The following is a 26,095-nucleotide window of genomic DNA, read 5'->3' as shown; positions in this document are numbered from 1 at the left end:
TACTTGAGCCAAAGCAGCATTAAAGACTGCATGTACTTTTTTTTCTGTTACAAAAATATAAAAATGCTTTGTGGCTCCGTTAGATCAGGTGCAGACTCCTGAGAAAAGTGCATTACAGCCTTGGGTTTCCAGTCGTTCCAGTCTGTAGCAGCAGTGGCTGTTCTTCCCTCGGTGTTAATTCCCTGCTGTGGACCCAGATTTCAGAGAGATTGTTGATGCTTTCTGCAGCATTTGTCAAGGAAATGGCTGCTTTCTTTTTTTTCCTGAAGTGAGTAATTGTTTATTAATTTTTCAGCACATAAAGAGCATAATTATAATAGTCCCTGACATATGCTGGCTGTGCCAAGGTTTAAGAAAAATAGAACCTAGTAGAAGTGCTGTTTTGAACCGTCTCTGATTTTTCAGGCCTTCCTGCTTTGGACCCAAATTTCTATGTAGGAATTTGGGACAAGAGCACAGGCGTCAGTTTAATTCTCCGTAGCATTAATTCTCTTTTCTCTTGGATGCTTTAACTCAGTTTAGGGCGATGGGATCTTACTCAGGTGTTTTGAGAAAGAAGAGTAGGTGATCAGTACGCTGCATTTTTTGGTACACACAGTGCTGCATAGGTTGAGCAGCATCCTGGATTTGTCCTGACACTTCTCTGCTTTGTTTCTTTAAGCAGTGAATGTAACATCCGTGAACAATGCTAGATTGACCCCAGGGGAAAATGAAGTGGGCCCATTGTTTGCAGAATATTTATGGTCTGGACAGCTACCATGGAAATGTTCCTCATGTTTGCCATTTTACTGTGTTTCACCCCTGTTATAGAGGAAGCAACATAAGAATTGCCAAGGAAGCTCAGTTGCTTTTGAGGCTGGTCATGGAGGTTGCTTAGATTTGCAGGAGGGATTGTGTGATGTGAGCTCTGTTCTGCTGAGAACTGGACAAAGACAAGGGACGCAGCTGCTTTTGAATCTATAAAATTATTCCACTTGCAGTCCCCACAGACGGGGCAGCTCTGGCCAATCAGGCTTCTTGCCCCTGACTTGGTTTTTCCCTTAATGGGGCAATTAACAGCAGGAACAAAGTGCATGGTCTGCTCAGTCTTTATTATTATTTGTGTTGTAATAAATGTCGAGGAGGCTAGTTGCAGACCAGCACCAGGAGCTGTGCAAATACAGAGGAAAAAGACCATTCTTGTCCCAAAGAGCTCTAAGTAAAAAAAAATAAATTTACAAAAAGGTCTTCCAGTGTTTCAAGTGCTTCTCCTTTTGCTCTTTCTTCCCAACTGCTGTGGTTTGCATGATTTATTGTACACCTGTCACAATTTCCAGCTTCTTTCAACATGAAACCTTTTGTTTGTTAGATTCTGGTGAACCAGATAGTTTCCTCCAGTATCTCCTATATTTATTCTCATTCAGATCTTCCTTGTCCTTCCTTGTCATCTCAGCCCCCTGACTTCAGCCCTAATTGTTTGGGGCTTTATTGCTGAAAGGAAAACATTCATTCTCTAATCTACATTCCCTATTATTAAAAAATTCTGTGAAATTAGGTTCTTGGAATAGGAGGTTCGAGGAATAGTAACTTGATGTTTTTTCCTGTCATTTGAGTCTTTTCAGTCTAAAACATCTTCATAGCTTCTTCTCCAGATGGGTTCTACTTTCGATCCTCTTGGACTGAATCTAAACCTTTGTTCACTGGCTTTGTCCAGTCCCTTGACTGTGGAATTAGAAAGAACTGAGTAAGTGTGAACAGCGCTCCTGTTCTGGTGCATCTCTGCTTGATTCAGCCTTCTGGAGTCTCCCATTCAATAGTGAATTTAAGGCACAATTCTTAGGTGTGACACAGACTTGTATCCTCACGTCATTCTCCAGCTCCCTAACACGTGAATGAGCGTCCTGCAGTCCTTGCCTGCCCTGCAGTTAAAAGAATGAAAATGTAATAAATTACAGCTTCATTGGTTTCTACATTGTTCACGTGTGAAGGGAGCGGGCTAAAAGGGATTTCTTTGAAAGCTGCTGTATTTGAGCTCTGCAGGAATGGCAGCAGGGATAGAGAGAGGAAGGTGAGAGTCAGAGGTGCTGTCGTCTGCTCCCCTGGAACCTGGATCATGGATCTTTTTCAGTTGTGGAGCCAGGGACTGGTCCTAGTTCTGCTGTAGTGAGCACCTTGGACACTCGGTTGCCACATTCCTTTGGAGTGACAGCTCCAACATCATTAATTTCACAGCACACCCAGTGATCCCTAAGCTTCCTCCTGTAAGAAGGGAGAAGCAAGTTGTGGAAATTGGGAACTGTCATGGAAAGTTCTAAAAAGCTGCTTCTTTTTCTTAAGCTTTGACCTTCTGTCTGGCATCTCTCTTAGGTCCTGTGGACTTTGGTGACCTTGTCATGGCTGTCCCAGAGGGGAGCAGCTCCCTCACCTACAGCGTGAGGCTCAGCTCTGAGTTAGTCCCTGTTTTACCCTGGGCACGGCTCAGATCTGCAGTTAGTGCCTGCCTTACCCTGGGCACGGCTCAGCTCTGCAGTTAGTCCCTGCCTTATCCCCAGCTCTGCAGTTAGTCTCTGCCTTATCCCCAGCTCTGCAGTTAGTCCCTGCCTTATCCCCAGCTCTGCAGTTAGTCCCTGCCTTATCCCCAGCTCTGAGTTAGTCCCTGCCTTATCCCCAGCTCTGCAGTTAGTCCCTGCCTTATCCCCATCTCTGAGTTAGTCCGTGCCTTATCCCCAGCTCTGAGTTAGTCCCTGCCTTAGCCCGGGGCTCCCTGCTCAGCCCTCGCTGCTGTTCTGTGTAAGCCCAGCTCAAATCCTCGCTGCCCGTTGGATTTCAGGCCATTTTCCCCCCACCCCACCCTGCTCATCTCGCTGCAATTCCTTCTTTGGTGCTTCTGGGCATTACAGGCAGCTTGCAACTTCACGTTAGGCAGAAGTACAAAAAGGGGATTTTCAAGGTTTATTTTCCCTCCGAAAGTGAGATGATTTCTCTTCAATAAAAAGTTAAAATGTTTGAACTCTAGAAAAAAGGTTCATGCTCCTCACCGGTTAAATTTATTATGGCTGCATTATCAGTTTAATACATTTAGTTTGCTCTTCTGCTCGTATTTCTTATAAGATGTTTTTCCAGCATTTATCACTTCCCTGTAACAGTTTTTATTGTGTTAAGCCTGATGTTATGAAGTCTCATTTGTAGGTGTACTTCTGAACTCAAAAAATACGTATCTAGCACATTTTCTCTGCAAATAAAAATAGTTACTGTACGTTTCTTTTAATGTACTTGTAAAAGTTTCTAGTTCTTTTTAGGTTTATGCATGTAAGTTTAGCTTAAATATTATTCCTCTTAAAAAGACAGGAATTTTGTGAAGATGTCCATTGTGTTCTCCATTGAATTATAAAAAACTGAAGATGACAGATATTTCAGTTTGAAAGGTGACTACTACACAGATGAAGTTGCTACTTTTCATAAGGGTTTTTACTCCATATATCAATGTGTTTTAAGAGAGACTTGGGTCAATAATACCATGCTTTAGAATTCCCTAAATACATATTTACACAATAGACCTTAAAATATATTAGTCTATCATGTCAACTCCTGTACACTTCTATCTAGGATGTTTTATGTCCTTAACATATGACACAATAAAACTTTATTTTATATAGCATTTTTCATACAAATTGTATCCTAAAATGCGCTGTGGGGTTAAATGAGCCTTTCACAAGGTTAAAATTTAAAAAAAGCTGAAGGGTGCAGGAAAATTAAGGGCGTTGCATGGGACAGATGTATTTAATTGAACAAAGGGAATCTGAGTGGAGAATGCAGCGAGCTGAGAGCCTGTGTGTGACTGGAGCTGCAGAGCAGGATCCTGCAGGCAGGGAGGTTATGTGAGGAAAGGCTTATTCTGTGTGAATGGAGGAGGTGGAAAGGTCACGCCTTCAGGAGCAGCTGGAGGAAGTGTGGAGTAGCTCCTGGAACAAAGAAGTTGAAAGCAGGGACTGTGTGGAGTCACTTCTTTGTAGTGGGAGTAGAAGGGGAGATGAGGGGAAAGCGAGAGCGTGGAGTGCCAGCTGAGCTGGGCATGGGATAATGGGATGGGATGGGATAATGGGATGGGAAACAGCACCGGGATCTCAGCTCAGAGCTCCGGGATCTCAGCTCAGAGCTCCGGGATCTCAGCTGCTCCAGCCTGGCCCCGGCACTCCGCAGGCACAACACACTGACAGCTCACATGTGCTTTTTCCTGGCTTTTAGATTTTTTTTTTTTTTTAATTTTTTTTCGGTCACCCTATTCATGTAAATTAAGTAAGGCTTTTTTGTATGTGATAATTATAGATAAATGTATTTAAAGTAGATCTGGATTTTGTAGTCCTCAGGAAAAAGAGGAAGAGCAATTTTTTCCCCCCGTCCCTGTCATGTGTTCGTTTTAATGAGCAATTTTAAAAAATTGAAAATAAAAGAGGAAAATGAATAGGTGTTGAACCAGCCTGTGATATGTAAATGCCAACTAGTAATTACCTAAAACCTCAATTTTCTTTCTGTTTCATCTTGCAAAACATTTCATTTCCACTGAGTGAAAACACTTAATTTGGGGCTCTGACGGCGGGAGCGGGGCGGGGGCTGCGCCGCCAGGGGGCGCGCGGGGTCCGCCGTGAGGGAGGCGCGGGGGGCGGCAGGGGCAGAGAGAGCGAGAGAGAGAGCGAGAGAGACCCGGCTGGGGCAGAGAGAGAGAGAGAGAGAGAGAGAGAGAGAGAGAGAGAGAGACCCGGCTGGGGCAGAGAGAGAGAGAGAGAGACCCGGCTGGGGCAGAGAGAGAGAGAGAGAGAGAGCGAGAGAGACCCGGCTGGGGCAGAGAGAGAGAGAGAGAGAGACCCGGCTGGGGTAGAGAGAGAGAGAGAGAGAGAGAGAGACCCGGCTGGGGCAGAGAGAGCGAGAGAGACCCGGCTGGGGCAGAGAGAGCGAGAGAGACCCGGCTGGGGCAGAGAGAGAGATCCGGACCCGGCTGGGGCAGAGAGAGAGAGAGAGACCCGGCTGGGGCAGAGAGAGAGATCCGGACCCGGCTGGGGCAGAGAGAGATCTGGGTCCGGCTGGGGGAGAGAAAGAGATCCGGACCCGGCTGGGAGAGCTCTGGGTCCGGCTGGGACAGAGAGAGGGATCTGGGTCTGGCTGGGAGAGTGAGAGCTCCGGGCCCACGGAGCCCAGGTGGCTGGAGCAGAGCCCTGAGTGCCGCGGCCGGGCTTTCCCCGACCGCCCTCAGGTACCGTGACTCCACCGCCTCCCTGGGCTGCCCCTTCCAGTGTCGAATACTGTGAACAAACACTTCCTGGTGTCCAACCTGAACCTCCCCAGATGCAGCTTAAGACTGTGTCCTCTTCTCCTGTCGCTTGTTTTCTGGGACAAGAGCCCAAATCCCATCTGGCTGCAACCTCCTGTGACAGAGTTGTAGAGAGCAAAAGGTCCCCCCTGAACCTCGTTTTCTTCAGGCTGAGCAGGACCCATGACAGGGACACAGGACCGGGTTCCTCACCCTTCATGTGGGTGCCTCTGAGTTAGTGTCACTCACAGTCCAAGTTCCGAGCACCCAGGATTTCCCCTTTTTGGTGTTGTATTATGTTTTGTTGTTGTTGTGGGATTTTTGTTTTTTTTTTTTATTTTTTGTTTGGCTTTTCTTTTCTTTTTTACTTTTTTTTCAGTTGATTGGTTTTTTGGTGCTTTTTCTGTGGCCTTTTTTTTTTTGTGTGTGTGTGTGTGGCCTTTTTTTTTGGTATGTGTTTGTTTGATGTTTTGTTTTTTTCTTTTTTGGAGGCTGCTATTCTGGATTATCTTAGTTCCAAATTCTTCATCTCAGATACGGCTCAAAGTGTGTTTCTTCCTCACCTTTGTTCCCATGAATCTTGCTTTCAATTGTATTTTTTCTCCTCACTGTTTTACATGAGAGCTTTGCCATTGTTGTTACAGCATTTTTAAACTCTTCTCCATCCAACTTTGAGATCTGCCGAACTTTGTCAGTTTTTAGGCTGTATCTCAACCGAAGTAATTCCCGGGGTTCTATATGTTTTCATTTAAATCTCAATGAAATCACAGGTGCTTCAAAGCTTTCCTCCTCCCCTGACTGGACTGCAGTTAATTCTTGTACAAACAGTGAGTGTTTGATGTGGCACAGGGATGTCACAGTGCTGGCAGTGCTGGCACAGGGATCTCACAGTGCTGGGGTGGAAGAGCAGCAGTGCTGGCAGTGTGGCACAGGGATTTCACAGTGCTGGTGCTGTGGCACAGGGATGTCACAGTGCTGGCAGTGTGGCACAGGGATTTCACAGTGCTGGCAGTGCTGGCACAGGGATGTCACAGTCCTGGCAGTGTGGCACAGGGATCTCACAGTGCTGGGGTGGAAGAGCAGCAGTGCTGGCAGTGCTGGCACAGGGATGTCACAGTGCTGGCAGTGTGGCACAGGGATTTCACAGTGCTGGCAGTGTGGCACAGGGATCTCACAGTGCTGGCTGTGTGGCACAGGGATGTCACAGTCCCGGCAGTGCTGGCACAGGGATGTCACAGTGCTGGCTGTGTGGCACAGGGATGTCACAGTGCTGGTGCTGTGGCACAGGGATTTCACAGTCCTGGCAGTGTGGCACAGGGATCTCACAGTGCTGGCTGTGTGGCACAGGGATGTCACAGTCCCGGCAGTGCTGGCACAGGGATGTCACAGTGCTGGCTGTGTGGCACAGGGATGTCACAGTCCTGGCAGTGTGGCACAGGGATCTCACAGTGCTGGCAGTGTGGCACAGGGATGTCACAGTGCTGGCTGTGTGGCACAGGGATGTCACAGTGCTGGCAGTGTGGCACAGGGATCTCACAGTGCTGGGGTGGAAGAGCAGCAGTGCTGGCAGTGCTGGCACAGGGATGTCACAGTCCTGGCAGTGTGGCACAGGGATGTCACGGTGCTGGGGTGGAAGAGCAGCAGTGCTGGCAGTGTGGCACAGGGATGTCACAGTGCTGGTGCTGTGGCACAGGGATGTCACAGTCCTGGCAGTGTGGCACAGGGATGTCACGGTGCTGGGGTGGAAGAGCAGCAGTGCTGGTGTCCCAGCCAGCCGGGCGGGAGCGCGCTGGGACGCGGCAGCGCTGCCTCCTTACTGAGATATACGGCTTCATAATTAGCCCCTTGCATTTTTCCCGAGTGCTGGCATCAGCGTTCTATGATGTGTTTCCCTGATTAACAGCTGCTTTGCAACTATTTCCGTGTGCCACCGATAACCATATTTGTCAAGTTAGTCCTGGCAGGGCACTGATTTCTTACTAAAACACAGCATTTCAGTTGCAAGGGGTTTTCTTGTTCACTGTTGTGCCAGGCTTTTAAGTCAGCCCTTGTTAAAACGTAAGTTGGCTTCAGCCTGATGCTTGTTAACAGGATTCTGGGTATCTCCTTTAGAGTAGGAGTGCAGAAACCTTTCACAGACAATTTAATCTTCCGAGCCTTGCAAACATACAGCCGTACACTGAGGGGGTGTTGCTGTAGGCTAATATATTGATCAGTTCCATTTGCCCTATAGCTGTGGCCTTCTGCTCTGGCTGAAATAGGTTGAGTGTTTGTTGATACTGCCATATTATTATTTTTTAATACACTAGAAAAAAATTAATTCCAACTTCTTTTACATACGTCATGTATATTGCCAGTGTTGATTGCTTCCGCACATGTAATGTAAACTGTCTGTGCATAGTTCATGGCCTGGGCCGCCTCTGCTTAATGAAAAGAAGTGTTGCTTTTAAACAGATACAGATCCACTCAGAAAGACAAAATACCATCCCTTGCAACGTATAATTCAAACCCAACCTTTACATCACAGGTCATCTCAAAGTCTCAGTCTATCAACAAATGCTGTTTAGTAATAACCTACAGAGGGTTCCCAGTATTAGGAAATCTGTTAGAGCTCTTACAGGCTTACACTTACAGTCCCTTTTGAGTGGCTTTTGAGTCTGTTTTCCACATGGAACTCTCTTACCAAATCCTGTGTAACTTTTATTAGTGAAGAACTTTTACATTTCTTTTAATTTTTTTTTAGTTGATAGAAAATAGGCATTTGCCACGGTATTTTAAATTTCATGGTGTATTTTTTTTAATGCAAGCAACTGATAAATTAGCTTAGATTGCTTTATTGGAAACCCTGCAGCTTTGAGCACAATAAGAAATAACGCTGTCTTTAGCTCCCCCATTAACACAAAAGGTAGGGAAATTAGGATTGAAGGATCTTGGCTGCTAAGTTATCATCCAAGTGCTGTGCTTTGGCCCAGAATTTTGCCAGCCCTCTGCTCTCCCATAGCATCTGCAATAAAGTTTCTGTCTTTATTTTATATCTTTGACATCGAAGCAGAGTATTTGGCCCGAATTTAAGTCATTTATCCAGTTGCAAATATAATCTATGAATAGTGACATTGATCTTTCAGTTGGAAAATCAAACTGTAGGACAAGACCTGCTGCAGGATTCCACCCATCTCCACCCAGTCAGAAAGATGTCATTGTGGATCCTGTCACTGCAGGAGAGGTGGTGGTGGGAAAGCAAGTTTATGGCACTGACTGCCTTTTCAAAGCCAAGTACACTTTCTTTCTTTAATACAAGCATGTACCTGAGCCATTCGATAAAGCCAGTCTGCTCGGCAGTGCGTGCTGGCAGTCTAAGAATCAACGCAGTGATACAATTCTCATTATTTGGCAGTGTCCTAACACCATAAAAATTTGGAGAAGTGTTACAAATGCTACAGAAATAGTATGGAACAATGTTAGCAGCTGAGTCAGAGTGCTATTTGCCACATGATTTTTTTGGCTGTACACAGGACTTCTCATCTTCCTCCTCCTTTTTCTGTTGTTTAAATTATGGAGTGCAGTTGCTCTTGTTTGTGCAAAGAAAATGATCCATAGAAGGTAGGGAAATTCTTGTGTATGTTTGTTGAAAATATTGGCATTTTGACATGGCCAAAATTGCTTCGAAAGTTGCTCATGTATACAAGATTAATTATGAAAATGAAGACATTTTGGCTCAGCCTATAGGAACGAATGTTCAGGGGTAAATGCAAACACAGTACGAGAAACGTGGGATTACCAGAGGGAGGAATACATGTCCAGCATTCTTTTTGTGGAGTTTGTTGTTGCTTGTAATTTCATTTTGTTTTAAGATTAAAAAGGCTGTGAATAACGGAGGAAGTAATGCAGGGGAGAGATAAAATAGAAGTTTATTTTGGACTGAAATTTACTACTGAAATGTTTACATTTTTATATGGCAAAAATAAGCTTTAATAAAGGGTTAGAATCAATGAAATGTTCACATGGTTGTGATTGAAATAGCACAATGAAAAATACAGCTTATTTCTCACGGGTTTTGTAATACTTAAAAATTGATAATTAAATATAAGAGCTTGCAGAACTGCAAGTCTGCAGGCCGTTCGTGTCTATCTCACTAAATGTGGGAGGGAGTGTTAAGGAGTATCTGAAGACACAAACAAGTAATTATTGTTAGAAGGAGAGTGGCTTTGATATGTTCACGTGTCTGTCGGGCTGCTCGTTTGGGCATCTTTCTTATTCAGCATATTATCTTAAGGTTATTAGTTTGGGTGCTTTATATTTCTGCATCTGGCACAGCAATATCAGCACAGTTTAAATCTGCGATTTGCCTGTCACCTGCATTTCAGCTGGAGACAGATCAAGTGCACATAAATGAAGCCAAAGTGTACTTTATGTGGGGTGTTTTGCTCTGCTGTTTTGTGGTTCAAAATTACTGAATGGAACTTGAGGAAAAAATGCAGGAAAACAAGAAAATGAAAAGAATTAAAAATACCCCATTCATTTTATCCTCCCAACTTTGAAGTGTGCTGGGACTTTGTCAAATTCCCGTTAAAATAAATATGTCAATTTCATCTCTCTTCCAAATTCATTTATCATGCTTTTTTAAAAGGTGTTTTCTGCTTTACCTGATGTTTAAATTGGATTCGCTCGTTTATGCTGTTCTTTGCTGTATCCCCCATGTTTTTCTTAAATGAATTAGTAATGACAGCGTACTCCATCATACCCTCTCTACAGCCACTTTAAGGGAAGCCTGGTGATCTAAACCTTTTAACCTATTAAAGATGATTTTCCCCAATTGAATCAGACCCACCACAGGTGTAATAACTAATCATTTAAACTACACCTGCTATTATGTATTTTTAAGCCATTATGCATGTTGGATAGATGATAATTCATGTTTATTGCATTGTCCAATGGATCCGTTTTGCCTACACTAGCCTGATTAATGTATTTAAAGAAATAAGAGATGCAATTTAAAAGAAAAAAACATTGATGGAATGCACTGAGGAGTACATTGAAAGTGCCATTAAACCCATCAGAACTTTGCTCTCTGACCAGAAATGCATATTCCAAGCTTGATTCAAACACAAAGTGAAACTTAGTGATTTCAGGAGTGATGCTGTTATTTTCCCTTCTGTTTCAGCTGTCAAAGTTTTGGAAACCTTTTTGGAACTGAATTCCAGAAACTGTATTTTAAGATAAAATCTTAAAGACCTGAGTAACGTGGGTCTAGCATATTAGGATGGTTAATTTTAGCTCTAGAGAAGGAATCTCTTCCACTGGTTCACATGGATGTGCTGTTAGCACATTATTCCTCATGATGCCACAATCGGAGCAGCTGTTTTTGTATAAAAGTGGAGGGAATCACTGGTGCAATAACAGGTAATAACGTGTGTAACAATATAGGGAAGTATGTGGAAAATGGAACTAACATATGAAGAAAAAAATCAAATACCTTTCACTGGCACTAAATGGAAATGTAAAAATCTAGTGCTGTTGTTGTTGTTGATGCCATTGAGTGTTATCCCAGCTTTACCCTTCGCTTGTAGTAAGTGTTCTGTTTTAGATGTTCTGTCACCTTAAAGAAGGATGTAGAAGTCAGTTTGTAGACAAAAGTAATCTGGGTTTTTGCTGGTGTGGAATATAAATTTAACTACTTGCCTACCCATTTGTGTCATTCAAAGTGACTTTTTTGATTGTTGTTATGTGATCCAAAACATGTGAAGTCGCTTCTTCTCTGGTCATGAGAAACTGAGGTTTATTTATTGCTTTCAATAAATTAGAATGATGGCAGAAAAGGCCTTTATCTCAGAATCTGCAGGGAGCTTTAAGTCAGATAGAAAGGAAGCATTCTTACAATAAGCCAACTGTTACAGATCACATGCGTTGACTCAAGGTTGGCTTTAACTGTAGGAGCCAACTTAAGTTAGAAGATTCACAATATAAATAACAGAAATACCTAACAGTCTTAAAGGAGTTTTTTCGTACAGGTAGAGCTGCTCCCAAAGTAATTAAACAAGAAACTTGTAGGTTGAAACACAATAATTGTGCTGTCTGTTTAAACCACAAGCTCTGATACTTGTTGAACCATTTCTGAAAGTTGATGTTGTCTCCAGACCAAGGTTGTCTTACCTTGCAGTACACTATGTCTAATATAAAATAGGGATTTGACCATACCTAACTTGGATCTTTTCTCTCTTCTTTTTCTCCAATCCTCCTACCCTCCTCAGATTGTGACAGCAGTGAAATTTTTACAGAATCCACGGGTCCGCCAAAGTCCTCTTGCAACCAGAAGAGCATTCCTGAAGAAGAAAGGTATGAACTCCTTAGGTTGTGATCTCAGTGATAATGAGGGACCTTGAATTAGTGTAGAGTATTGCTGTGGAATATTAGATGTTACGGACAAAGCAATTAGTCTGTCTCAAAAGAAGATCTGAGGTTTATAAGAAATATCTGTCTCTTTTCTTCCCAACTGACTAGTGCAATATTTGCACCAGATGTGGAATTGTAGAATACAAAAGACACATGGGAAATTTCTGGGTTAACTGTTATCAGATCTTTTCTGCAATGAGAATGGTTCAGAGCTGAGGACTAGCTGGTCAGTTCAAACCTTACTGACACTGGCTTTAGGATGGCCGATCTCTGGGTGAAAAGGTCAAATGTTTCCAAAGAGAGACAGAGAGAGGCAAAGAACTTGGTAAAAGTCAGCAAGGTCAGGTTAAGGTCAAGCTTGGGGTCAACCTGACTTTCAGGCTGAAATGGTAAACTACTGACTGAGTTTAGCCCTTTCCTATAGCAGGGATAGAAGACAGATCCTGACAAATCCTATATCATCTTAGTGAGGTGCAGCATACTTTGGTCATTGCCTACAGAGAATTTATTTTACTTTCTGACTCATGGCGGAACTATATTTTGTTCCTATTTCATTTCTGAAGTTTTTATTCCACAACTTGCAGTGCATTCCAGGTGATGTTCACTCCATATTTTGCTACAGTCCTGGGACCATATTGCTTACCACAAGATGTAAATAATGACAGTTTTAACTTGAAGTTAATTACGTGCATTTTGGAGCACTGCAAGGTGTTGAAATGATATGGAAAATACAAATTCCAGACTTCAGAAGGGAGTGGCCCACATATACATTGAAGTCATAAGTACTTCAAGGTACATCAAATTCTAGAGTTAAAGATCTTGAGCTTTGAAAAGTAGGGAAGCCTATGAAATACGTGTTTTTCTCTTTGGAGTTACGAACTGCTTATTGGGATGCCTGAGACCTGAAGTCATGGGATGGAGAGTTCAAGTGTGTGCACCAGTGTGCTCATCCTGAATAGCAGATGACCTAGAAGGGAATGGCAGCCCTGTGTTTTGGCAGTGATGCCATGACAAGTGGTTCAGGGGCACATCATCTGGAGTGTGATCCTCTCCTTGTCCTAGTGCCAGTTAAGAGGACATTCCAATCACATAGGTGTGCTGCTTGCCCTGCCCTGCCCTGCCATCAGGATGACATTAAAATTTGGAGCCTGTTGGTCGCTGTGCACCATGAGTTTTTCCTTGAAATATGTGGACCTACGGGGAGTAATTAATCATAAAAGCTTGGGGATTTCAACTCTATCATCGAAGCAATGAAGCAAGGGAAAGCTGAGCCTAAAAGCTGTGCTGATTACCCGGGGTAACCTGATACAAAATCTATTGTTGCCGAGAGATCCTTAGCCCCCAGTATATCGTGCAATATTATAACTGCCTGATCTTCTTCTGTGCTGACAATGACCAGTTAGTCCTCATTTTCTCTCTCAACACAGCTGGGTTAGAATTTCATTTGCAGAAGGTATTTAGAGCAATTTAGAGACAAATGTCTCTGGTGTTTGCTCTGCACTTCCCCACCGCAGGCTTCGCTGAACAGTTTTTCGTATCAGGAGCTCCATCTAATCTGTTTAATTTTAATAAATCCCTGACTGGGAGAAGAGGAAGGGTGGGGAGATGGAGGCCCAGAGAAACTGTGGCCAGACTAATACTTCTTATGAATTACTTGGCTAATAATTACTAAAGAGCAGAAATGGTTTGGTAGAACTGTTTGTTTGTTCCTGTTTGTTAATTAGCCCTCCTTGCCTCTGTGCTAATTGGTTTTTTTTCTAAACTGAACCGTAGGAGATAGGAAGGAGTAGGGTCCAGTAGTGCCTGTGCCCAGCAGTCACTGGCAATATGTCCACATGGAATGTGGCCTGTCCTCAGTGTTGTGGTACCTGTGTGGTCTGGCAGATAGAGCCAGTCTTGGAAGGCAGAAGTCATGGCTGGTTTAGTCCTGAGTGCATGAGGGACTACAGGGTTTGGTGGGCTGTTCCCTCTATTCTCTGATGTACATTTCCTGCCATCCCAGTGGTAATGTTTATCCCCAGCTGAGGCTTCTGCTAGAGAAGTCCTCACTGCCAGTTGAAAAAGGTCCTGCAAGCCTTACTTGGCCGATGAAATTTTGCTTCAGAGACTCACAGAGGTGGTTCTCTCTAGAATAACAATACTTTCTTCTTTTGCTGTAAGCATCTCCTTCCTCAAAAAGGCCAATCAAATTTTATTTCCTTTTAATATAGGAGCTGGATTTGGTTTAGTACATTGCAGTGAGATGAGAAATGAAAGTTTCTGCAGGATTATCATCTGGACTGGGTTTGGTGAAACAGTAGTTGTAGAGGCTGAAATCAGGCGTTCCTGGGTCTGTGCAGTTCAGGTGGTGCTGAACTGCTCTCTCTGGCACATGGGGTGATATAGTGTTGATGACAGTTAGGAGAGTGAGGGTATCCTGGATTTGTAAAAGGGCTTTCAAAAGTCAGATGAGATTTCTCTGTTGTCTTAAGCACTTTTAAACTCCCATATACAGAGGCATTAATGAGAAACATGAAGTTATTAGAATCATTTATCATTTTCTTTGAAGCTTACACTGGCATTTTGTGTAATTTATGACATTTCCTCCTTTTTATCATGAACTTCTTCAGATGAAGGGAAAAACAGCTGTTTCCCCTCAGAGTATCTGAAAGAAAAGAAAGGAAAAAAAGATGCTGTTTGTTTTTTGTCCAACTCGCTGATTCTGCTGATGACATGCCACAGAATCAGCGGCGCCTTGGGAGTAATTAGACAGCATGTGGGGCTTAAACCCTTGTGGAAATGTGTCTGTCATTTAACTGGTGTGCCTCAGATGTCCTGCACTGCTCAGTTACCCATCCGCTAACTCATGTGGCTTGTTAATTTTGTGTGCTCTGAATCTCTGAAGTTCTGGCAAGACAGAGAAAGGGCTTGGAAATGCACTGTACATGGGAAGCTTTGTTTTCAGGGTGCTGGGTTTTTGGGGCAGAGGAGGGGAAAACTGCTAAGCTACAGACTTGTTGTGTCATCTTGGATGAAGAACTGTTTTCTTAGTTGCTTGGTCTCTTCATCTGTAAAATGACTACAGTAATGCCTTTCCAGAGTGGGATTGTGGAAACTGATGAAAGCATATGAGAAGCTCAGAAATAATAGTGATGGAAGAACAGAGGTGCATTAGAGCAAGTTAATGTGCAATTGTTGAGTTATGTTGGGAAAATGTCCACTCAGAAGGTTTTCTGCAGTGCAGCAGTGTTCCAGAAAATTTTTCCAGTGTCAAGATGCCAGAGTATGGTGATTTCTGAAGAGATGAAAAAATTATTTAATTCCACATGCCCTTTCCAGTCAGAGCTCAAAGGCACTTGATCCCCAGGAAACAAATGCTGTCAGCCCCAGAATCTCCAGTAGAAAACTGACTTAATTTTCTTCCTCTTTCTGTAGTCTGCATTCTTAGAAGTTGAACCTGCCTTTTTCCTCTTTGTCAAAGAAACCCAAGTAAATCACCTTCAGGACCTGAGGGAAGGGGCACAGCCCACTGCTGGAGGGCTTAAAAAAAGCAAATTCTTCAGCAGATTTCAATTTAACCATCTTTTATTACTCTTATTTTTTTTTATAATTTAAGTCCATTTCATGAAGCAGTTTGCATGTCCTTGAATGGAATCTCGTTACCATGAAAGCTTTTTTAGCATTGATTTCATAACAGTCTTAATTTAATAGTGCCGTCATTACTGAGAAGCTCTGAGAGTGAGGCCCCAGCTTTCCAGGTCAGTGACCTTTTAATTACAAACCTTGTTCTGATGGCCAGGTTATCGACTGGACAGCTCCCAGCTCCTGCCCCCAGCATGAAGATGAAAATAACTGCCTTTCCTCCCCCACTTCCAGAAAAGGGAGGAAAAGAAAAGTAACCTCTTGTGTTTCCAAAATTAATTTTCTCCTTCAGCTTTACTTTGTAATTAATTCTTTAACATGTCTCAGTGAAGCTCAAACAGTTTTTGCAAAGGCTTTTCTTGACAAGAAAATACAATGCAAGCCAATAGAGTCCAGTGCCAACTCAGCCAGAAGAACAGAGTTAGTAACCTATGGTGTCTAAATACCTATCTAGGCCAAACTGCTCTGGCTCTCCAAACCTTCTGCTTTTCAAGAAAGTACCATATTTGATATACAAATGTGGGATTACACCATAAGTGTTGGCTGCTCAAGTAGTGCTAGGTGACTTGTCCTTCTCTTCAAACTTCCTGCCAGGATATGGATTTGAGAGATGGTGAAGAAAAGGAGTAAGGGCTTTATTTCACTGCTGTGCTGCTGTTGGCTTCTCCACAGTGCCCTGTGGGCTGTGGTGGATCTGTGCTGAAGACAGTGCTGCTAGTACAGGGGTGTTTTATCAGTGTCTGAGCAGTGCTCACACATAGAGCCACAGCTTTTCCACTTCTCACCCCAACAGTGAGGAGGCTGGAAATGCATGAGAAGTTGGGTCAACTGACCCAGCTGGCCAAGGGAACAGATCTTATCTGTTCACTGTTGTCAGCACAAATCCAAAACATAGCCCCATACTAGCTACTAAACACTGAAATCCAGTGCTCAATCCCAGCCAGACACAGCACAATTGCACAATTGATTGTGTGAGTGAGGCTTGTCCTGTTTTGTACTTGCAGCTCAGGTAACTTGTTCTCTAGCTGCTCACACCAATGCCTGCACAGACCTCATCACTTGCACTTGCAAAGCTACAAGCAAGACCTGAAATTCAGATACTGATAGCAAAAATTTATTGCAAGAACATGCTTAGTGTTTTAAGCTTCTAGTACAAATCAACACAGTGAAAGTTCACTAGCATAGGTAGCAGCAGGAAAGTGCTTTCTGATTGTATAAGAAGTTTGCAGCAGGTGTTCAAGTAGCATAAAGTCTAACATCTTGTGTAGACTTACAGAAATTACTGTAGAGGTTGAATGGAAGTCAGCACATTTCTGCATTTTCACAATGCTTTTCATGTCAGGATTTTGGAGCACGTTGTACCCATTAACTGTAGAAACTTTGCAGCTAGTTGCATGGAGTATGTTCCATGGTGTTTATAGGGTTATCTGTCATTATCAGAATCATGCTGTGATCTGGATCTCACTGTGCTGCCCACTAAAAAGCATCCACCTCTGAGGTAGAGGATAGCAGCTGCTCAACATCACTTTGTGATTTTTAGGAGAGGAAATGAAGAATACTTTATCTAAGTGATCTTGCAGAGGGAGCTTTAAGGATAGAGAATGTAATTACTGAGTAAAAAATTTACTAAGATTCTTGAGGAGCACTATGGGATATTTAATTACTAAAGATGGTTTGGCCTCTGTTTATGACTGTGCAAGACAGCTAATGTGCCTTACAATATTTTACTAGGTTAAGGAAAAATGTTCCTACACCTGTCATGCAACCATTTTGTCCTTTAGGTGCCTCCATCCAAGCTTTGGCTCTACACAACCCTGCATAAATGGGGAAATGTGATTGTCTCCCAAAGAGCTTATTAGGGAACTTAAGAATGAAGAGTGAGAGAATGAAAGCTGTCATTGCTAACAAACTCACACCAGTTCCTCTCTAAATCAGCATTAGTGGTAATCACATCCATTTGTGGCACTCTGGTGTGTTTGCCCAGTGCTGATAATGTTCAACATACAGATTTCCACTCCTGGAGTGTCATAATGCAGAAGAATAGATGTGCTCGTGATCCAGAAATGAGTTCCACCTTTCTGTGTTTCACATTAGTTGCCTTCTTTTTTCGTCCCGAAAATGATTGAGGATCTCTATCCATCTGCTGAGAAGGAGATGTCTCCCTGTCCTGCCACTCTTTCGTAGGCAGATCTGTCACCTGCTGTTCAGTGCCAGCCTATTCATCATGCTGACTCTTCCCCCATCAATTTTACCACTGTTTGTGATGTCTGAACTTGTCATGAACTTTATGGATTTTCTTGGCTTCTTTGGTGACAAGGGAGGTACAGTAGTGCTAACAAAATGTGGTAAACTGCTCAGCCTTAGGACATCCTGGGAATCAGATATGGTCCTTCTGTGGAGTTGTAAGGATTTTGGTAAGAATATAGTTGAAGAAACCCTTCACTGTCATTCCTCAAGATTTGGAAGGAAGTTTGGAAAAACTAGTCAGTTTAGTCCCTATAAACATGGAGAAATCAGTTGATTGCTGTCTCTGACTCTTGTCCCAGTCACTAGTGGTTTATGAGAGGGCAGAAACCCCTCTGACACCAGCTTACACGTACCTGCCCATGTGATGCAGTGTGCAAAGGAAGCCAATCCTTTCTTGGCTTGAAAATTATTGATAAATTGGAACAGACTGGTTTAATGCTTAGGCAGTTGTGCATGCTACAAAATGCTGTTTGTAAGCCTAATTTTAAGAAATAATTGGAATGTCATGGGTTTAATGATGTCTCTCCACTTGGCTATCTGACAGTAACTATGTAATGTAAAAGAGCCGTTAAAAATGGCTTTGCAAAATTAACTCCTATTGCTCATTGAGTGTATTTTGAGTCATATCTGCCTTGTTTACTGACAAAGTAATGTTTCCATTCCTGGTAGTACTGAAAAAACAGTATGATTACAGCAGAGTGAATTGAAGTCTATCCTATAAGGTAATGCTAAAATAGTCAGTTATATTCCAAGGCCTGAAATTGTTAGCCTTAGTGATGGGCCAAAAAGACCCAGCCCCTAAGTCTGACTTGTAAATTTAATTATTTATTTATAATGTTTTTGAGTGAAAGTAAATGCCAAGTCCAAGAGAAAGTCCCTTTTGTAGTTACAATCTAAGAGCAGGCATGGGAGAGCTGAGACATGACTGCTTCCTTGGCTTTGGGTAAATTTCTTGTTTGCAGCTTGGCCATCTGTAAAATGGGGTTAATTACCACTTTTGCCTTATTGACTCAGTAAGATTTATGTTAGCTATGTTCATAAACTGCTCTGATATGCTTGTTTCAGAGTTCTTGGTGCTGCCATGTGTGATTTTCGAAGGTACTGCAGTAAAAGCCACACTTTCAGAGAGATTAAGAGTTTACTTCCATCAGCTGTGTATGGGAGGGGAAAGCTGCAAACTTGAGAATGTCAGAATGTCAAGGCTCAGGCAGATTGCGTGCAATCCTAATCCAGCCCTGCAGCTTTGACCTTTGAAGAAAGATTCACCTTGAGATGGTTGAAGAAATCCGTGTACGTTTGTATAAAAATATTTCTGTGACAGACGGAATTTGTTTTTCATGGTCATCCAGCCCAGGGTTTCCCCACAGTCTTCTCAGAGCAAGTAAATGAATTCAGCTTCTGACCTGCTCTGAGAATGAGCCTGTGCTCCAGGTCTAAAGAAACAGCCTTCCCTCTTGAGGCTGAGACAAGGGGTGTACTTAGGATAATCTGTGGGCTTCTGCTGAGATCCGTTTCAGACCTAATGATACTTTCCTGCTAGGAAAGATAAAATAAGTTCCTATATGAGATAATTCTCTAGGATCTCTTAGACAACATTTCTGTTCTGTTTAAAATTATGTCTCGACTTCCTGTGAACACCAAATCCTACAGTTTGCTTTTCTGCTGCACACTGTTCCCTCTTAATTTTAGCCTGGAGTGCAATCATTCTTTCCTTAACTAAGAGGTTAATTTAGGTTTTCGTTGCTATTCTTTCTCCTGGAGCCTAGTCCAGGTGACTCCAGTTCCCCAGGAGCAGAGCAGAGAATTCATTCTCATGAAACCTGAGGCGCTCTGAAGTAAAAGCTGTTGACTTTGTCGTACGGTGCAAATGTGCATTGCTTTTAGCAAGACAATAAAGGGTAAATGGGGTGATCTCTGCTCCTGTGGAGAGGTCAGGTGGTTACATTACACAATCTTCTAGAGCATCTTGCAGCAAATACATGGGTTATATTAAAAGTTGCAATCATATCATTTTTTAAAAGTAAATTGCTGACCTTATGCAGTGGAATCAGCTTTATTGAATTTCGCCAAAAATGCGTTTATAATCCCCCCACCCCTGCATACACATGATATTCATGTCCTTGCTGCCCATGTGGAAATGTCCCTTTTTACGGTGATAAAATTAAATTTGTCTTTGTCTGTGCCTTGCCTCACCTTTTAAGATTCCATCCTTTAGAGACACCAGTGGATATCCATAGCAGAGAATGAAGATGGGCAATATCCCTGCATGGCTGGCTGGCTGATTGTGAGCCACCTAGCAGGGAACAAATAAATAAGCATTTCACATTTAGAGGACATAATAAATAAAGCATAAAAAGCATAAAACATAGTAAATAAAGCTGAGGACAGGTGTAATATGGGTATTTTTCTAGGAGTGTTGTGGCCTTAGCATAGGTAAGAATTTATTTTGACTTGGAAATACCTACACGTTGCTTCTGGATTTTTTCTAATTGCTATGCAATATGAAATGTAAAATCCCCTAGCAGTTGTTGTGTTACTCGTAGTGCTGTGTTACGTGCCCCCCTTCAATAATAACTAAGCATAAAACTCTCTGGGCTTTGGCTACCTACAGCCTCTTCCCTGAATTCACTTGACAAAAAAGTGTTTTGTAGCATGCTCAAGAATGTAACACACCTATGTCCCATATTTCTATGCCACTTTGCATCTTCAAAGTACTCTGCAAATATTAGACACCCTTTATAAAATGGCAAGATTATAAGATTAATTTAAAGCATTCTGATATTTTTTTTTTTCATTAGACCTTTACATTCTTGAAACAGTTTGCAAACTCCAGATTTTTGTGGAAAACAGAGGAATTTTAGGTGAGGACACTGAGACAGATGTATTAACAGTGAGATCTGAGAAAATTCTGACTGCCAGCCATAGATCTATAAATACAACCCTGTGCCATACTGTCAGTGTGATGTACTGATGCATAGAATTTTCAGTAAAATTACTTAAAGCATTTTCATGTTTATCCACCATTCCAGCCCCAGCTGCTTTGAGCGTTGGTGGAGGAGGTTAAGTTGGTTTTATTCAATAAAATCAACACAAAGCATCTAAGTAAATGGAGGGGCAGACTGGCCTCTGCAGTGTTAGCCTGGATCCCTTCTTACAGCATCCCCCAGCCTGTGTTTTTCATGTAGTGTTTGAAAGTGTTGCTCAGAAGTACGGGGAAGAATATCAGAATATCATTACTCCTGCTCTTCAAGTAACCAGGAGAATGCAGCTGTTAAACTCAGGATATAAAATACATGTTTAAAAGATGACTCTGTATGTGTTTAAAAAAGAGAGCGAGAGAGGATTCAAGGGAACCAAAAAATAGCAGGTTCCATTACTGTAATTAAATGGCAGCATTTAACCTATCAGGCCGTTGCGTGTATGTGAGAGACGAGCAGGGAGCTGCATTTGAAATGATCACTGTCTTCCTTGGGGGATAGAGCAGTTAAATAATTTGTTTGCGAGGTGTGAGTTTAGTGTCGGGTAGAGCGAGGGCTGGTGTGTGTGAGGCTGGGAGAGCAGGGCAGGCGCTGCACTCAGGGCCTCACCTGGCCCTCAGGTTTCCTCAGAAAAGGAGAGCCCACCCGAGACACGCAGCAGTGGCAGCAAAAGTAAAGCAGGGAGGAAATGGAGGAAGCAAAGAACGGGTGTCAGGTTTGTGAGCTCTGTCCTGTGGTGACGGGTAAGGTGTTGTGTGAGCTCCTTGGCCCGCAGGGGTCTGGGGCTCTGCATCCCTGGGGACCAAGGCTGGGGACACAGCCTTGGGTAGTGCCCAGAAGGGAATATCTTCCCGTTTGTATTCGCTCCCTTTTTATTTCTATGGCGATTCCTTCGTTTAGGGAATATTTCCTAGCCCAGGAACTGCAAGAGCTATCCTCATCCTTTGAACTGCTTTGGCTGCCTCCCCTTCTGATCTGACTCGTGTTATATTGCAGGAACTTGGCCTTAAGTGTTTCTTAATGTTCACTCCAGTTTCTGTGTGAATTCTGTATAGCCACTCCCATTTTAACTTCTGGGCTGGAATTTTTGTGAGCCTTTTTAAGACAACAGACGGTGTTAAAAATAGAAATATTTCTGTATTTCCTTATTGAATATTCAACCCCAGTGACTGGATTTTGAGGGCAGCACTTGGATAAAAGGAGACCAGAGAAATGCCATGTATTTTAGCACCCAATCAAAGCAATTAATGAATTTGAGTTCTAGATGAGAGTTAGAAATCTGAAACTATTTCCACAGATGATCTACCAAAAAAAAGAGACATGAATATGTTATTTGAATAAATTATTTGTTGCAAGGGCCCTACTAACTCAAGTGCATATAAGGCATGTGTAGATTCTCAAACCTGTCAGTCTTTGCACATGATGATTGTGGCAGTCTGAAATGTTTTAGAAAAGATACAGTGTAATATTATTTCTCTTTCACAGACGTAGAAACTGAGGCAGATGGAGGTTAAATGGCCTACACAAGGTCAATAGCAAGGCTGGGAATAGAACACAAATGTGTAGAGGCTTTTTATTATACTAATAAGGAAACTCTGGAGGTGTGTTTGGCATGGTAATCGGAACCCCAGAGAACTAGAAGCAGTTAGTATGTTCTGTGCATGTCCCCAGGGAGCAATGATGAAACTCCTTTTCTACCTTACCACTCCAGTTCTCCGTGTGTGGTCACCATAGTTTTTACACCACTTAACCTCATTATTTTTAGTATTGTTAGCATTAGTCGTCCTTTGGGCGTTTAATCCAGGCTCTTTAATTTTCTCCAGAGCCCTGAAGAGGCTCTGTGGAAGCCACAAGGGGAGAAAAAAAAGCAATAAACAAACCAAAAGATGAAAAATGATCTTTTGAGACTTCTTCTATTTTGTTGACTTGTCCCCTAATGTTTTTTTGTCTTTGTTGTTCTTTCATCATGAAGGACCCTGCCTAAATGTCTAATCTTGGTTTCTTAAAAGTTAATTTACTATTGTTTCTTTCTTCCCCACCCAAGATTAACATCCTGTGTGATGATATAGACGGTTGTTGTCTAAATGAATGGTGACGTAACCAACAAAATTGTGTAGGGTGGGTGGAGAAATATTTATATACTTGCATTAAAAATTACGAAGTGGGTTTGTCTTTTAAACAGAAGGTATTTCAACACTGTTCCTGGCAGCATCAGCCTTTAATTTTACAGGTGGCTACCTTTCTAGTAACATTCAGCAAATATTTTAATGGCATGTAAAAAATTTCTCAAAAACAGAGTACTGAGGAACAAAGGTGATTTATAATCTGTAATGAATTCTTGCTGACATTTCTTTTTATGGTAGTGTAGTAGCATCTCTGTCTTTCTGGGGGAAGTGCAAACCAAATTTACCTGAAACATTTGTACCATAATAATCAAGTATGTAGCATTTAGATGTAATTTTCTTTATTCAACTTATCTTCTTAGTGTGATGTTACCTGACTCGCAGGTGTCTAACACTGATTCCACCTTATAGAAATTGGGTTAGAGGAGCCAAGATGCTCTATAGGGTTGTGAGAAAACACCTGTCAGAAAAAAGCATGTGTTCATGGCTCCTCACCCAGTGTTGGTCTCCTTACATTCCCATATGTTTTTCCATACACACTTCCATGTATTTTTACATTTTTTTAAAACGTGCAGCTGTAGCTCCCTGAGTTCTCCCTGCTCCCTATAGCAACTTCCTGACAGAGGGAGTGTCCAGTGTGTCACACTGCGTGTTCAGTGCTTCATTGTGTGCTCTTCAAACACTCAAACTTCATTTATAGACACTTTCCCTGTGATAAGTCTGTACAAATGGGTTTGTTTTGTTCCTTTCTAAAGTTTAAAGTAAAAGAGAAAATAAATAGCATTGAGCCAAGTTGCTCTTCACATTGCAGTTCATCTTTGTCTGCAGAGGCTGCTCTGGGACTGGTTTTGTCTAAGGGAGAAAATAGCCAGGTGCTCTTGTTCAGATATTCTGAAAAATCTGGCTAAAGAATTTCCTAGAATGGCTTGAAATTGCTGTTCTTTTACATGATTCCTTTCCTTTGAATGCCGAGTTGGCCAGAAAGAGTGGCAGGTTCTGGAACTGCAAGGCAGCCCAGCCCAGTAATCCCAGGGGAGCAGTGAGTGATCCAGAGTTTGGGCTGGGCTTTGAGGTCAGACCTCATACAGTCTGTGTTCACCCCCACACCACAGAGAGGCCTGGGGATTCTTCACTGCTCTGACAAGTTGGAGTTACAAATGTCTGACTGCAAATCCCCCCTGGCCAGCTCCTTCTGGATCAGCACTGGAATTCTTGTGACATGCTGGTTCAAGTTGTTGGAAATACAATTTCAAATTGGTGCTCCAAAGGTAGATCAAAACCAAAGCTCCTGTATTGCCAGTGTTTTACCTTACTTGAATTTAAGACCACCTCTGGCTTTCTCTTTAGAAGCTCCTAAAGATAATATCACAGATCAAAGAGTAGCCAAAGGCTATCATTTTGTTACTATTGCTCAAGAAGCTGCTTAACAAAATATATTTTGTTCACACAAAATAAATGGATCTGAAGCACAAATGTTTTCTGTCACTGCTGCTATTAAAATATGTGGTAAGCTTTATAAGCTATGGTCGTAGTGCATGTGTTTCTTAAGGGCCGTGTACCAAACTGTCCTTTTGGAAAAGAGCATGTAGAAGAAATTAATATTCTTTCACTCTTCTATAATATTTCATGGTGTAGTTCCCAGTTTAATAGGAAATTGCACAGGCCTGATGTGTACTCTGGGCAAGTTGCTTCATTTCTGTGTGCAGGGCTTTTCTTTGCAGCCTGTCTTTGCTTCACTCTGGCTGTTGGATGCTTTGGGTCTGGCTGCCTTCTGTGGCCTGCACATACCTGGCACCACACCTGCCCCCTGAATGCCTTTTGGCACCTCTGAGGAGTATTATGATACAAATAATGAGGATCAGGAACCATCACTGTGAGACTTGTTTCTGTGCAGGAATAGCAGCAGGAATTTACAGGTCACAGGTTGGATGTGCCTGGAAATGCACCCGTTTAGTGTACCTAGTACTTGTTTTCTCTGAATGCCTGGTCTTATTTCTAGGGAGTTGTCACTTGTGGTAATGATTCATGACAGCACTATGGTTACTGGAGTAGTGTCTCTTCCATTAGCTGGATTTTTTGCTCTCTAAGGACTTCTTTTAAACAAATGTCAGAGCCCTGGTTATGTACTATTCCTGATAAACTACCTTAGAACTGGTATCCTGGCATAGTCTTCAAAGCCTTCAAACCCCAAGTAGTTACAAATTTGAACTAATTTCAAACGTGCAGAGGTTTTTGTTCTTATGTCTCTGAACGTTTGTGCTGTGCTGCTGTGGGGCAGCAGTGCCTTGCAGGTTGTTCACACACCTCGTGTCCAGCTCCAGGCACGCAGCAGACGAGAGCACATCCTCTGCCAGGGTTTCCATCAGCTACTGTGCTAATAGAAAGGAAAAGCTGGAGGCAAGAGACCTTAAAATAAAAATACCACCATCACAGATGATGAGAAAATAAAATCTCCTTCCATTTTTAGGAGAGATTTTTATTTATGTTACTGAAAGACTTGTTTCTTCTGTCTTTTTTGCTGACCATGGTGCTCTCAGAATGATTCTGTAATAGACAGGTCTTCAGAAGAAGGTACCCAAGTTTGAATTTTGTCAGTGTTTTTGCATATACTTGTTGTGTAGGAATGTAAATGAGCTTTGTAACAAACTTCTGGCTCTGTAATTCAGGTTGGTGAGGACTTCTGGACCTGTCTTGCCTGATTTAGAGTCATGTTGCTATCTCCTTTTTTTTTCTCTATTTTGAACTCCTGATTTAGTCATGTTGCTATCTCCTTTTTTTTTTCTCTATTTTGAACTATTTGTGGACCAAAAATTATGCCTGTTGAATTATGCTGTGTGCTGCCTGAAGATTTGTTGTAGATTAATTCAAAAAAAGGGTGTCCAAGTCCTTTGAGGCTGTGGTAGCACCCATCCCATCTGCTGGGACTTTGGCTTTGCAGAATCCCCAGTGTGAGCCCTATTTTCGTCCTGTGTGTTCCTTGAATTCTCCTCTTAGTGCCTTCACCCCTCAAATGTATAGCTCAGTATTAGGAGCTTCTCCTAAAGGTGTCTCTTTCTTTCTTTCTTTCTTTCCTTTCTTTTTTATATGGAACAGAGATAACATAGTTCATATAAGCAAGGAGCTTACTTTACATTAGAAGAGGAAGACCTGACCTCTCTTGCTGCAAGTGAAACTGTATTTTCCCTGCCCTGAAACTACCAGTGAAATGCATTTTGAACTGACTTATAATGCTGTGATTTATGCTGTGGTATGCTTTGTGATATTACAATGTCCTTTTGCCTTTGTGTTTGATTTTTTCTCCTCTGATAAATTTTACTGGGTATTTACCCAAAATGCCCATAGGAGAGTGAGGCGTTCTCCCTGCTGTTTGCTGCCTCAGAGAAGGAATCCCATGTTTTTTTGCCCTTCCAATTAACCTCACTGCAATTTCCTTTCTGTCTTTTCCTCCTTGT

General features: G+C 42.4%; 1 protein-coding gene across 2 annotated transcripts in view; it reads left to right on the top strand.

Annotated features, from left to right (window-relative positions):
• PEX14 (peroxisomal biogenesis factor 14) overlaps positions 1 to 26,095 on the top strand; it is a 67,561-nt gene that overhangs the window by 21,746 nt on the left and 19,720 nt on the right. For both annotated transcript variants that reach the window (XM_088178664.1, XM_088178665.1), the window contains one exon: positions 11,533 to 11,617. In XM_088178664.1, the coding sequence (XP_088034790.1) occupies positions 11,533 to 11,617 (85 nt within the window). The remainder of the gene's footprint in view (positions 1 to 11,532; positions 11,618 to 26,095) is intronic.

This window comes from Sturnus vulgaris, chromosome 25 (assembly GCF_052056855.1).
Source record: "Sturnus vulgaris isolate bStuVul1 chromosome 25, bStuVul1.hap1, whole genome shotgun sequence".
Taxonomy (NCBI): domain Eukaryota; kingdom Metazoa; phylum Chordata; class Aves; order Passeriformes; family Sturnidae; genus Sturnus; species Sturnus vulgaris.
This window is presented reverse-complemented; position numbering and strand designations above follow the sequence as displayed.